General features: G+C 49.1%; 1 protein-coding gene across 15 annotated transcripts in view; it reads right to left on the reverse strand.

Annotated features, from left to right (window-relative positions):
- LOC119972713 (echinoderm microtubule-associated protein-like 6) overlaps positions 1–13,543 on the reverse strand; it is a 528,500-nt gene that overhangs the window by 190,113 nt on the left and 324,844 nt on the right. For all 15 annotated transcript variants that reach the window (XR_005462144.1, XR_005462143.1, XR_005462146.1 and 12 more), the window contains one exon: positions 9,590–9,678. Coding sequence is in view for 11 of the 15 variants with exons in the window: in XM_038809940.1 (XP_038665868.1) it covers positions 9,590–9,678 (89 nt within the window). In the remaining 4 variants the exon portion in view is untranslated. The remainder of the gene's footprint in view (positions 1–9,589; positions 9,679–13,543) is intronic.

Below are 13,543 nucleotides of genomic sequence, written 5' to 3' on the forward strand. Positions count from 1 at the left end.
CGCTTGGGGGCCTCGCATCCTTCCATTGTAGCAAGATCCTTCGCCGGGCTACTAGGGACACAAAGGCCAGCACATCTGCCTCTTTCGCCTCCTGCACTCCCGGCTCCACCCCAACCCCAAAAATCGTGGGTCCCCATCCTGGCTTGACCCTGGATCCCACCACCCTCAACACCGTCCTCGCCACCCCATTCCAGAACTCCTCCAGTGCCGGGCATGCCCAGAACATATGGGCATGGTTCGCTGGACTCCCCGAGCACCTGACACACCTGTCTTCACCCCCAAAGAACCTACTCATCCTCGTCCCAGTCATGTGGGCCCGGTGCAGCACCTTGAATTGGATGAGGCTAAGCCGCGCACACGAGGAGGAAGAATTAACCCTCTCCAGGGCATCAGCCCATGTCCCGTCTTCGATCTGTTCCCCCAGTTCCCCCTCCCACTTAGCTTTCAGCTCCGCTACTGACGCCTCCTCCGCCTCCTGCATAACCTTGTAGATATCAGATATCTTCCCCTCTCCGACCCAGACCCCCGAAAGCACCCTGTCGCTCACCCCCCTCGTGGGAAGCGAAGGGAATCCATCCACCTGCCGCCTAGCAAATGCCTTTACCTGCAGATACCGGAACATGTTCCCCGGGGGAGTCCAAATCGCTCCTCCAACTCCCCCAGGCTCGCAAACCTCCCATCAATAAACAGGTCCCTCAGCTGTCTGATGCCCGCTCTGTGCCAACCCTGAAATCCCCCATCAATGCACCTTTGGGCAGCAGGGTAGCATGGTGGTTAGCATAAATGCTTCACAGCTCCAGGGTCCCAGGTTCGATTCCCGGCTGGGCCACTGTCTGTGTGGAGTCTGCACGTCCTCCCCCTGTGTGCGTGGGTTTCCTCCGGGTGCTCCGGTTTCCTCCCACAGTCCAAAGATGTGCGGGTTAGGTGGATTGGCCATGCTAAATTGCCCGTAGTGTCCTAATGAAAGTAAGGTTAAAGGGGTTGTTGTTGGGTTACGGGTATAGGGTTCTATGTTCTGTACTGTTCTATGTTCTAATGTTCCCCGGGACGAACCTATGGTTCCCCCTTAACGGAGCCTCCATTGAGCCCCCCACTTCTCCCCTATGTCGCCTCCACTGCCCCCAAATCTTGAGGGTAGCCGCCACCACCGGACTCGTGGTATACCTCGTAGGAGGGAGCGGCCACGGCGCCGTTACCAGGGCCCCCAGGCATGTATCTCCACAGGACGCCCTCTCCATCTGTTTCCATGCTGCCCCCTCCCCCTCCATTACCCACTTGCGCACCATCGACACATTGGCCGCCCAATAATACCCCGAGAGATTGGGTAACGCCAGCCCCCCACCATCTCTACCCCGCTCCAAGAAGACCCTCTTCACCCTCAGGGTCCCATGCGCCCAAACAAAGCTCATGATGCTGCTGGTCACCCTTCTAAAAAAGGCCCTAGCGATAAAGATGGGCAAACACTGAAAAAGGAACAAGAACCTCGGGAGAACTGTCATTTTGACGGACTGCACTCTACCCGCCAACGATAGCGGCACCATGTCCCACCTTTTAAATTCCTCCTCCATCTGTTCCACCAGCCTGGTAAAGTTAAAGGGTCGGTGCAGACTCGATGGGCCGAATGGCCTCCTTCTGCACTGTAAATTCTATGATTCTATGATTCACCCCAGGGAATCGATGAGACCATGTGATGGAATGGCCAGCTCCATGCAGGGAACGTCCAGGAGGATGCTGGAAAGTGCTACTGTGGGCAGGAGTCAGATGTTGTCAGATGATGTGGAGCACAAGAGCTCATCGTAGAGTGGGTTGTCATCATCCCATGGATCAGACCCGCTGTTACTGCCAATCCAGGGCCCATACCCGGTAATGCGTCAGGTATATATCATGATGGGGGTTGCAGGCGAGGGGTGGCTGGGTGGGGGGTGGGAGGGGGGTGTGATGCAATGTCCATGCCCCTGACCAGTCCCCCCTCCCCCCAGTTGGTGAACCTGGAAGCGATCAGAGTGTCCGCGCTTATTGGCCCTGGCGCATATGTCATATGGCCTCCCGTGCCTGCCTGGACCCCATGTCCTGCTCATCCTCACCCTCCCCTGCATGCTCCTCATCGGACGAGGCGTGCCATTCCTCCTCCAGCACATCGCCCCTCTGCTGCGATATTGTGGAGGACGTAGCAGGCCGCCACTATGCAGGCGACCCTCTCAGCATCGTACTGGAGGTTTAGGCACCTGAACCGCATCTTCAGGAGGCCAAAGCTCGATCACACTCCTGATTGCTGTATGGGCCTTGTTGCAGTGGGTCTCTGCATCAATCTGTGGCCTCTGGATAGCTGTCATCAGCCACGACTTCAGTGGATAACCCCTGTCTTCCAGCAGCCAACCGCTCAACTGGGGCAGCGTCTCGAGCATGTCAGGAATCGTCGAGTGTGCCAAGATGAAGGCGTCATGCACACTGCCCGGGTATCGGACGCAGACGTGAATGATGCGCAGCTGATAGTCACATATCAGCTGCACGTTCATTGAATGGTACCCCTTTTGGTTGGTGTAGAGATGCTTTCATATGCAGGTGGTCGTAGGGATCATGCATCCCATGGATCACCCCTGGACCTGGGGCATCCCGGCGATGGCGGCGAACCCAGCCTCCTGGGCATTCTGGTGGGCTTGATCCACATTGAAGTGGGTGTATTGAGCCACCTGGCATATAGAGCCCCCATGACAGCGCGGATGCACTGAGAGATCCCGGACAGGTCCCCACTTGCCGCGTGGAAGGACCCCATGGCGTAAAAGTTCAGGGCGACCATCACTTTGAAAGCCACCGGGAGCAGCTGTCCTCTCCCATACCCCCGCAGTGACAGGTGTGCCATCATCCGGCAGGTATATCACATTGTCTCTCTGCTCAGTCAGGGTGTTTGACGGCATGCCCAGTCCAGCAGGTCCTCGAATGACAGGCGATGCCGGTGCACACAAGGTCTCATACAGCGCCTCCTTGGCACCTCCTCCTCCTCGACCTATTGGGTGGATGGCTCTCTATCCTGTGCAGCTGCCTCCTGTCCCTCTGCGGCATGCTCTGCTGCTGCACGCTCCGCTGCTGCAGAGCATCCCCGAGGACTGCGGTGACTAGCAGGAAGGCCACCATTGCTGGTTGAATTCCAATATCCATTGTCTGCAAGGGGTGAAAGACTGATATGTTAGCATGGTGCATATCTCTGTGCCCAACCATATCCAACAGGCTACATGGTGTCCCCGGTAGGCACTGCAGGCTCTGCCCCATGTGTCCTTTCCCCCCTCCCTTCCCACACCCACTGGTGGCTGGCACCGTAAGGGTCTCTGGCCCTGGCGTCTATCCCTGATGCCAGGGCTACTGCCGGCTAGCACTGTCCTTGCCCAGGCATCCTGGTGGGCTTGGTCCACATTGAAGTGGATGTATTGAGCCATCTGGGCATCTAAGGCCTCTTAGGGCGACTCTGGGAGTTGCCCGCAGGTGGCAGCCAGGTTGGGGATAGGAGAGGGCACCCCTACAGCCGGTGTCACTCTGCAGAACAGGGGGTAAGGCAAGGCGGGTTCGCAGCAAGATGGCTGCCTTGCAGGCCGCGGTAATGGCGATCCGGGATTGGACACTGCCCCAGTCCCATGGGCAGTCACCCCGGCCACTAGGTCTGCTCCCCATCACACCCACTCCCCTGGCCCGAGCAGGGTCACCCACCCGGGCCAGCCCAGCCAATGCCGCTCCTCTCTGTGTCCTACCTCCTCTCTCTCCCTCATCAGCCACGACACCGGGTTCACGGTCTTTAAAAACACAAGTGAACCGCGCCATCAGGAATTCGGCACATCGGAGGAGTGTACTATACAAGTGTTCTGGAACGCACTGTCGTCACTGTTGAGGTGACAGAGAATCGCGATTTGCTATCAAATCGATGCCCGCCGCGATTTTGGCGTTGGAACCTATTCTCCTCCCAATCACATTTCCCGATTTCGGGGTCGGCCAGCGGAGAATTCCGCCCCTGGTCTTTCTAGGAAGGACGTCAGAAGAGGAAACCCCAGCAGAAAAAAGTTAGAAACAATACCTTCTTTTTCTAGGAAACACTTCAGAACAAAGAAACAGCCTGCCAGAAAATTGTATGTTATAAACAACATGTACTCAAAAGAGGAAGCACTTCAGAATTAATGAAGCAAAGAGCAATATAAACAAACAAAGCTAATCCTGCCTTTAAAATAGCCTGGACCTGTCAATCAAGAGGTTTGTAAAAGATAATGGACTGTGAAACTGAATGTAAACAATAGAGTTCAAGGTTTTTATGCTTCCCAGCATAAGATGCTTAAAAAAGTGAAAGAGGAATGAAATTGAATGTGAAAGATTCAAAGATTTACAACACATGAAAGGGATGATTACCTTTATCTGACAGACCTCTGAACGTCACATGCTGGGACAGACATCAAAGGTTTGAAGGCTACAGAGGGAAGACGTTTACTTCCATTTGACGTCATTTATATTGATATGCCGGGAGAGAGTTTATAGATTTGCATGACTACAGAGGGCACACAACCCCAGGAAAGACACCTGCCCTGAGCCCCTCCAGCCCAAGTTTCCACCTCCCACAACCACACCCCACCTCCCCTGAAGGACTGCCCTCGCATCTAGGCATAACTATTGAGAGGGTACTCAACCCCTTGCTCCCCTCGCGCCTGCTCCCCACCTTTAGGGGCCAGTAGTGATTCGGCTTGAGTGACCTCACCCATGGAGGGGAGGGTAATTACCTGGAGGCCGTTGCATTCAACTTTAATCTTGTTTATGAATGCAAATGAGTTGTGATCAGGATCTTGTCCTTTAATCATGCCTGTTGGAGCGGGCCGGGTGAATTGGATACCGATTTGCACTCGGTGCAAATCCCGTTTCGGGGCTCTCCTGCAATTCCCCCGACATAGTGGAATTTGCACCGGGTGCAATCCGGCAGGAGAATCGCCGCATAATGTCCAACATTTGATTTGATTCTGTGATTGGACAATTTTTGCCGAAGAATCCTGACTGTGCTAAGAATTACACTGACAACCAATTCAAGATTATCAGTCTAGTTCACAGTTTAGCTCATTTACACATGCTAGAAGCTAGATATGTTAATGCACAGGGCCCTGTACTTTGAGGTCAGAATAAACATGTATACACATCGTGTCTTTTTCAACTTATAGGCAACAACCATTCCCTGGTTGTCACAGGACAATGCCGTGGCCAATTATAGAGTTAACCTGCCTTGTTTGAATTTGAACAAAGCCTGGCAGTTAATTAAGTTGTCAGTATATTCTCCATTAAACACTTCTACCAATCAGCACTCTCTTATGCGGTACAATCTGATGTTCCTTTTACAATTTGGTATTCTTGCGAATTGTCCCGATGAGCGCAAGGCAAAAAGCTTCAACAACATGTCTTTTTTCAGCAAATTCTCTGTTATTCTTTGTAAGGATAGATGGTTCATTATAGGTAAAGTCATTGAGAAATGGATAGGGACCAGACTTCGGCACCAGTAAAATATCTGATCGATAAGGGCAATGACAAGTTCAAAGATATGTGCAAAAATGTGAACATCATGGTCATGAACAACAAACTTAAAAGTTATTTTAGCAATGAACTTTGTGAAAGGAATCTTGTGGTGATTGAAGCAATGCTAAATAAAATCTGAACCAATCAACCAGACTACACGTTTACAACAGCCCTGGAAAAGTGGTTCATGTAAGGAATTCACCCAGATGGTTGGGGGATATAGCCTCTGTCAACAGTCTATGGACAAAATCCTAAATTGTCTTCTGTGCAGTGTGAAATCTCTGCTCTAGGAGGTACTACAATTAGTGCCAATCTTTATGCACATTTGAATGCTTTATATGCTAGGAATTGGGATTTCAACAGGCTTGAGGTTCTGGCGAAAATTCAGGTGATTTAGTGTAGTGTATTATAAAAGAGAGGGTAGTCTGAAATGAAAAAGCACTTGATAGATAATAAGTCGTGGTGGTAAGGCAAGACTTCTCAAACATCGCAATCAAACTGTTCAAAATAATTTCTGATGAATAATCAGAATTAATTACAAAATCTTGGATAGCTAATAAATGGGGCCTGTTTAGCTCACCAAGCTAAAATCGCTGGCTTTGAAATCAGACCAAGCAGGCCAGCAGCACGGTTCGATTCCCGTACCAGCCTCCCCGGACAGGCACCGGAATGTGGCGACTAGGGACTTTTCACAGTAACTTCATTGAAGCCTACTCGTGACAATAAGCGATTTTCATTTCATTTTTCATTTCATTTCAAATGTAGATGAGACACCTTGTACCTCAAATATTCATTGTGTTTCCTGATGAAGGCCTGAGGAATAGAATACAGCAGATCAAGGGTTGGACAGTGGTAATGCATGTGATCGTGACACAGATAACAGCAATCGTATCTGAAGATCAAATGCCCAGAGTGGATATTCGAGTGACATATATTCCAGAGGAGTCTAATGAATTGAGGGATATGACAATTATAGGCTGTGCAGGAAAAGTTATTGGGAAGTTTAAATATTGATCGCATGTTCAAGATGATGGCCAAAAAGTGAAATCCACTGACTGACAGTATGCGATAAAAGAGTGGAAAGTAAGAAACCATAATGCAAGTACTGATGGTGGGTCTGGAAATAACTCTTGCATCATAAAACAATCACACACTGAGAAATACCACTCCAACAGTGCAAGAGGAAGACCATGCAGTAGGTGTCCTAACAGATGAATGTCTGTACAAGTAGAGGCTCTGACTGATGAGACAAGTAAACAAAGGCCATGGAACAGAGCTAGATACAGACGTCCTCCTGATTGCTATGTTTTGGAGGCTGCCAATATATTTGGGGATGAAACTGTAGGAGTGCTTTCAAGAACTGTGTATTGAGTCAGCTTCCACATGGGATTCTTCCCTGTGGCTCAACTCAGTACAGAAAGCAATAGACATATCAGTGATCTAGATAAGATGGCTTATTTATTAATCCAAGCTTGGTTACATGTCCATGGAGATGAGATCGGGATAATGCCAAAATCTATCTACTTAACCACTGATATAAACATATCAATTATACAATTTCCAAAAATCAATAGCCCACCCCAGTTGGACTCGATCCAATCCCTGAAGCCGTCATGTTTAAACCTTATCCAATAAAATTGCGATCAGCCCATGATTGAGCCTCATCCTGTTAGCTGTGTTTACAAAAAGGCTTGATGTCAATCTTAGCATCCTAAGTTGATTTTTCCCCATCTCAGCATCCGGCACAACCATTGTTCATGAGGGCCAGGTGGCAGAACTCGCATCCTCTTTACTCCATGGATTGTTTCAGAAAGCCAGGATAAGTGACTTCCTTTTCGCTTTCAGAGGATATCGGAGGCCACTGATAAAAACTTGTGTTTACTAGTAATTTGCTGATCTCACATCTCCTGTGTTTCAAAAACATGGTCAAGTTGGCTAGTCTAAATCCCATCATGCATTGTGGCCACTGATTGTAGCCAGATGATCACTTATTAGTCAGTACACTTCCTATAATTAATCTCAATCCTTAATAAACTAACTTATGTTAAACTACTCTAGTGGCATCCTAGCTATTCAGTTTTAAGGTATCACTGCTGGACCCCCCCTCCCCCTCCCCTCCCCTCCCCCTCCCCCTTCCCTCTCCCCTCCCTCTCCCCTTCCCTCCCTCCCCCCTTCCCTCTCCCCTCCCTCCCCCTTCCCCTCCCTCCCCCCCTTCCCCTCCCTCCCCCTCCCCTCCCCCCTCTTTCCCTCCCTCCCCCTCTTCCCCTCCCTCCCCTCCCTCCCCCCTCTTCCCCTCCCTCCCCCTCCCCTCCCTCCCCCACCCCCTCCCCCCTCTTCCCCTCCCTCCCCCTCCTCCCCCACCCCCTCCCCCCTCTTCCCCTCCCTCCCCCTCCCCTCCCCCCTCTTCCCCCTCCCCTCCTCCCCCACCCTCTTTCCCCCCACCCTCTTCCCCCTCCCCTCCTCCCCCACCCTCTTCCCCCCCACCCTCTTCCCCCTCCCCTCCTCCCCCACCCCCTCCCTCTTCCCCCTCCTCCTCCCTCTCCCCCCTCTTCTCCCTCCCCTCTTCCCCCCTCCCCTCTTCCCCCTCCCCTCTCTTCTCCCTCCCCTCCTCCTCCACCCCCTCCCTCTTCCCTCTTCTCCCTCCCCTCCTCCTCTTCCCTCTCCCCCTCCCTCTCTCTCTCTCCCCCCTCTCTCTCTCTACCCCCCTCTCTCTCGCTCTCTCTCATCTCCTCTCTCTCTCTCTCTCCCCCCCTCTCTCTCTCTCTCCCCCCTCTCTCTCTCTCTCCCCCCTCTCTCTCTCTCTCCCCCCTCTCTCTCTCTCTCCCCCCCTCTCTCTCTCTCTCTCCCCCCTCTCTCTCTCTCTCTCCCCCCTCTCTCTCTCTCCCCCCCTCTCTCTCTCTCCCCCCCCTCTCTCTCTCTCCCCCCCCCTCTCTCTCTCCCCCCCCTCTCTCTCCCCCCCCCTCTCTCTCCCCCCCACTCTCTCTCTCTCTCTCCCCCCCCCCCTCTCCCCCCACCACCACCTTCAGAAACAAAGACAATTAGATAGTTGAAGACAATTTGGAGTTTATTTTGAGTTACTGGGTGAATATCAACCAGCTATGTCGTGTAAGTAGATTTGTATTCTTTGCAGATGAGTTGCTCAGTCTTAGACACTCATACTAACTACTAGTTTAAGTGTATTGGAGATAAATACTACAAGGGAACACCCAGAAGTAAAGAATATAAATATAAAATATTATAAAACTTAAATCGATTGAAATGCCTACATTGGTTTCCATTCTTAGGTGATCCAAAGAATATGAAACTGTTTTAGTGATGCTCAACTTGTTAATCTTCCTGATAGGTATTCAAGTGCAGCTGGATGAAAATGGGAAATGGTGTTCTTTAGTAAGAAAATAAAAAGCGTTCTTAAAAGTGCTGAAACTGCACAAACTTGCTATTGTGGGGGACTTTAATATGGGTTTCTATTTGTTAAATATTTTAAGTGAAATTCTGTACAAGTGGCATACTGAAGATAGTATATCCTTTGAATGTAATGTCATTCATTGTGATCATTCAGAACTATTCATTGAGAGTTATTGTATGCTTAAAAGGTCTTGAGTAAGAAACGGTTATGGATTGACTTTGGTAGCTTGAATAAGTAGAGGGAAAGGGAATTTTTAAATCAACTGTCTGATTGTTTTACAAAAGAATTGCATGCATAAATAAATTATTAGAGGCCCTAAAGGAAGGGCATTTGTACAGAATATGGAGATTTATGATTTCATTGTTTTGAATTTTTGATCATGCATATAAGCTCAATATTCATTTTTGAGAGAGAGAAGAGAATCTGTTAAATGTATATTAATTGTAAGCAGGTGATGGACATTAACAGACCTCTTTTCATATCCCTTTACATGGACACAGATTGAAAATATGGTTTGCAGTTAGGAGATAATTGGGTGTAATCTGTAACTAAATAAACGTTCATAAAAGTGTGTAAAGATTGGCTCCAGTTAAATTCTTTATCGACTGGCTTTTTGGGTTATGACAACTTACATAGCATAATTGAATTTCATACCTCTGTACTTCTAATTGTTTGTCGTTTTCCTCTTGGTGCTTCAAAAAACAGATGCTCTTTAGCACCTGAATTAACTTGCAATAACTTCCCTGCATGAGACACAAAAATCAGCATTTGTCTAGACAGCCACAAATAAATATCGTTTACCATAATAATATTGGTTCTCTGTAGGAAAGCACACTAAAAATCGATTGTGTACTTAAAAGCTGGAGAACTTTCGGATTCATGTCTATGTCTTCTCCAAATCTTAGATGGCCTAACATCTGTAAATATATCTGCTTTGTGTCACATCTTGGACAGAAATATTAAAAAGGAAATAGATAATTCACTTTTACAGAACACTTATGTCTTCAGGGTACCCAAAGTACCTCACAATCAATAAATTACTTCTGAGGTCGGGTCACTGGTCACATAGACAAATATCATTTCTGCATAAGTGGATCCCTTGAACAATAAATGAGACTAGCTATCTGACTAACTCATTATATATTTTCTGGAAGAGGGAAGAATACTGACCAGAACATTAAGGTCAGGAATTTCCTCAGAGCTGAAGTGTGAAGAGGGGCAACGCCAAGGGAATTCCCGCACAAAGAGAATCTAAACAGCCTGACATAGACAAACTAGTATATTAGGCAAATAATGATAGATTAATTTAATGTGGAGAAATATGAGGTGATATGATTTTAAGAGAAAGAATAAGGAGACAGCATATGAACTGAATGGCAATATTTTGAAAGGAGTAGAGTGGTTTAAAGATTCAGATGGAAAAGTCTTTATAAGTGAGAGGAAAAGACGAGGTTGTTTGAAATAAAATGGGATAACTAGTTTTCTAAATAGGGGCTTAGAACGCAAAAGTAAAGACAGAATGCTATATCTATACATAAGGACTTATTAATCTGCATTTAGAATATTAGGCAGAACCTTGTGGCAAGTCCCTGTGGAGAACCTTTCCGCCTCACTGCCAATGGAGGCCTTTAATTGGGTAATTAATGATCAATTAAGGGCCTGATCCTGTCAGTGTTAGTATTAAACCAGCAACAGGCAAGGCTGGTCACACAGGGAATGTGACACGAAAACTCTGACACGTTTTCTTGCAGGCTTACAGTGGAAGTTCCTCGTTCATTGGCACTCAGTGCTTGATCTGGAGAGCTGGAATTGCAAAGTGGGGCCCATGCTTAGAGCTAAACCCTGCCCTTGCTTTTGACACCCCTCCTGTGACCCCCAACCCTTCCCCCTCTCTAGCTCCACTACCAAGAGACAGAGGAGCTGCCTACCTCTGATTGACTCACCCAATCTAAATGCAGATTAAAGTCACCCATAATCACAAATGTTCCTTTAACACATGCATCTCTGATTTCCTTTTTAATGCTATTCCCAACATTACCACTGCAGTTTGGTGGTCTGTATACCACCCATACAAATGTTTTTTGCCCCGCGGTGTTTCTTAACTCAACCCATACAGATTCCACATCGTCTGTGCCAATATCTTTCCTCAATATTGTAGTAATATTTTCTTTAATCAACAATGTAACTCCATCACCTTTTCCTTTCTGTCTGTCCTTCCTAAAAACTGAATAGCCCTCAATGTTTAGTTCCCATACTTGGTCAACTTGGAGCCATGTCTCTGTAATCCCAACTATATCATACCCCTGTACATCTATCTGTGCAACTAATTCATCCATTGTATTTCGAATGCTCCGAGCATTCAGGTACAAAACCTTAAAGCTAGTCTTTTTAACATTCCTTGACCGGTCCCTACTATTTTTTAGTGTTGTTATCTGATACGGGACCTTGGTTTATCTGCCGATCACTTTACTTATTCTCCTTGCTGTCTTTGTCTCTTGATCTTGATTCACCCTGCTCTGAATCTATACATAGGTTCCCACCCCGCTGCTATATTAAACCCTCCCCAACTGCTTGAGCAAGCCCCCCCCCCCCCCCCTCCCGCCACCTCCCCTCCCCCAAGGACATCAGTCCCAGTCCTGCCCAGGTGTAACCAGTCCGGTTTGGACAGGTCCCACTTCCCCCAGAACCAGTCCCAATGCCCCAGGAATCTGAAACCCTCCCCCTCACACCATCTCTTCAGCCACGTATTCATCTGACATATTCTGCTATTTCTACTCTGACTAGCATGTGGCACTGGTAGTAATCCTAACATCTGAGGTCTGACTTCTCAACTTTCTTCCTAACTCTCTACATTCTGCTTTCAGGGCCTCATCCTTTTTTTTAACCCATGTCGTTTGTACCAATGTGTACCATGACCACTGGCTGTTCACCGTCCCCCTCCAGAATGTCCTGTAACCGTTCTGAGACACCCTTAACCCTAGTGCCAGGGAAGCAACACAACATCCTGGAGTCTTGCTTGCAGCCACAGAAACATCTGCCTATTCCCCTTACAATTGAATCCCGTGTCACATTTCCATACTTGTTATACGTCCCCTCTGCAGCAGAACCAACCGTGATGCACCGAGTTTGGTTGCTGCTGATTTCCCGCAAGAGGTCATTCCCCTCAACAGTACCCAAAGCGGTATATTTGCTTTGCAGGAATGGCCAGACGTGATTCCTGCACTGCCTGCCTAGCTCTCTTGCTCTCCCTGTGGTCCCCCATTCCTTGCCTGCTTGTGGAGTCTGAGCCCGTGGTGTGACCACCTCTCTATACGTGCTATCAACGATGCTCTCTGACTTGCGGATGCTCCACGGTGTCCCCAGTCCCCGCTCCAGCTCTGAAACTCGAGCTTCCAGGAGCTGCAGCTGGAAACGCTTTCTGCACACACGGTGGTCCTGGGAACTGGAAATATTCCTGGTATCCCACATGGAGGGAGAAGAGCACACCACTGCTTGGAGCTCTGCTCCAAATATCAAATAATATTAATACAATAAATAGTATAAACTAATATTAACTAAGGCCTTTCTTTTCTTTGCCCCATGATATTATAGAATGTATAAATGTACTCACCCAATCAGTTATTTTGATTTCCTGTTTCCGCTTTCAGATTCACTTCACCTTTATCCTTCAAGCTTAGTTCCCTAACTGTTATCTTCTTCAGTTACTTAAGTTACAGCTATTTAGACAAAGTCCTGAATATCAGTTACTCACCAACCAATCAGCTTGCTGCTTTCTTGCGATGTCACTGTGCTGCTTGAATAGCTACTGAGCCTCGAGAAAGTTGTCCCTCACAGGTCCCGTACTCTCTGCTGCCTGAATCATCCACCCGCTGCCTGGATCATCCACCCGCTGCCTGGATCATCCACCCGCTGCCTGGATCATCCACCCGCTGCCTGGATCATCCACCCGCTGCCTGGATCATCCACCCGCTGCCTGGATCATCCACCCGCTGCCTGGATCATCCACCCGCTGCCTGGATCATCCACCCGCTGCCTGGATCATCCACCCGCTGCCTGGATCATCCACCCGCTGCCTGGATCTCCACCCGCTGCCTGCATCATCCACCCGCTGCCTGGATCATCCACCCGCTGCCTGGATCATCCACCCGCTGCCTGGATCATCCACCCGCTGCCTGGATCATCCACCCGCTGCCTGGATCAACCACCCGCTGCCTGAATCATCCACCCGCTGCCTGAATCATCCACCCGCTGCCTGAATCATCCACCCGCTGCCTGAATCATCCACCCGCTGCCTGAATCATCCACCCGCTGCCTGAATCATCCACCCGCTGCCTGAATCATCCACCCGCTGCCTGAATCATCCACCCGCTGCCTGGATCATCCACCCGCTGCCTGGATCATCCACCCGCTGCCTGGATCATCCACCCGCTGTCTGGATCATCCACCCGCTGCCTGGATCATCCACCCGCTGCCTGGATCATCCACCCGCTGCCTGGATCATCCACCCGCTGCCTGAATCATCCACCCGCTGCCTGAATCATCCACCCGCTGCCTGGATCATCCACCCGCTGCCTGGATCATCCACCCGCTGCCTGGATCATCCACCCG

The sequence above is a fragment of the Scyliorhinus canicula genome, chromosome 1 (genome assembly GCF_902713615.1).
Source record: "Scyliorhinus canicula chromosome 1, sScyCan1.1, whole genome shotgun sequence".
Classification (NCBI taxonomy): Eukaryota; Metazoa; Chordata; class Chondrichthyes; order Carcharhiniformes; family Scyliorhinidae; genus Scyliorhinus; species Scyliorhinus canicula.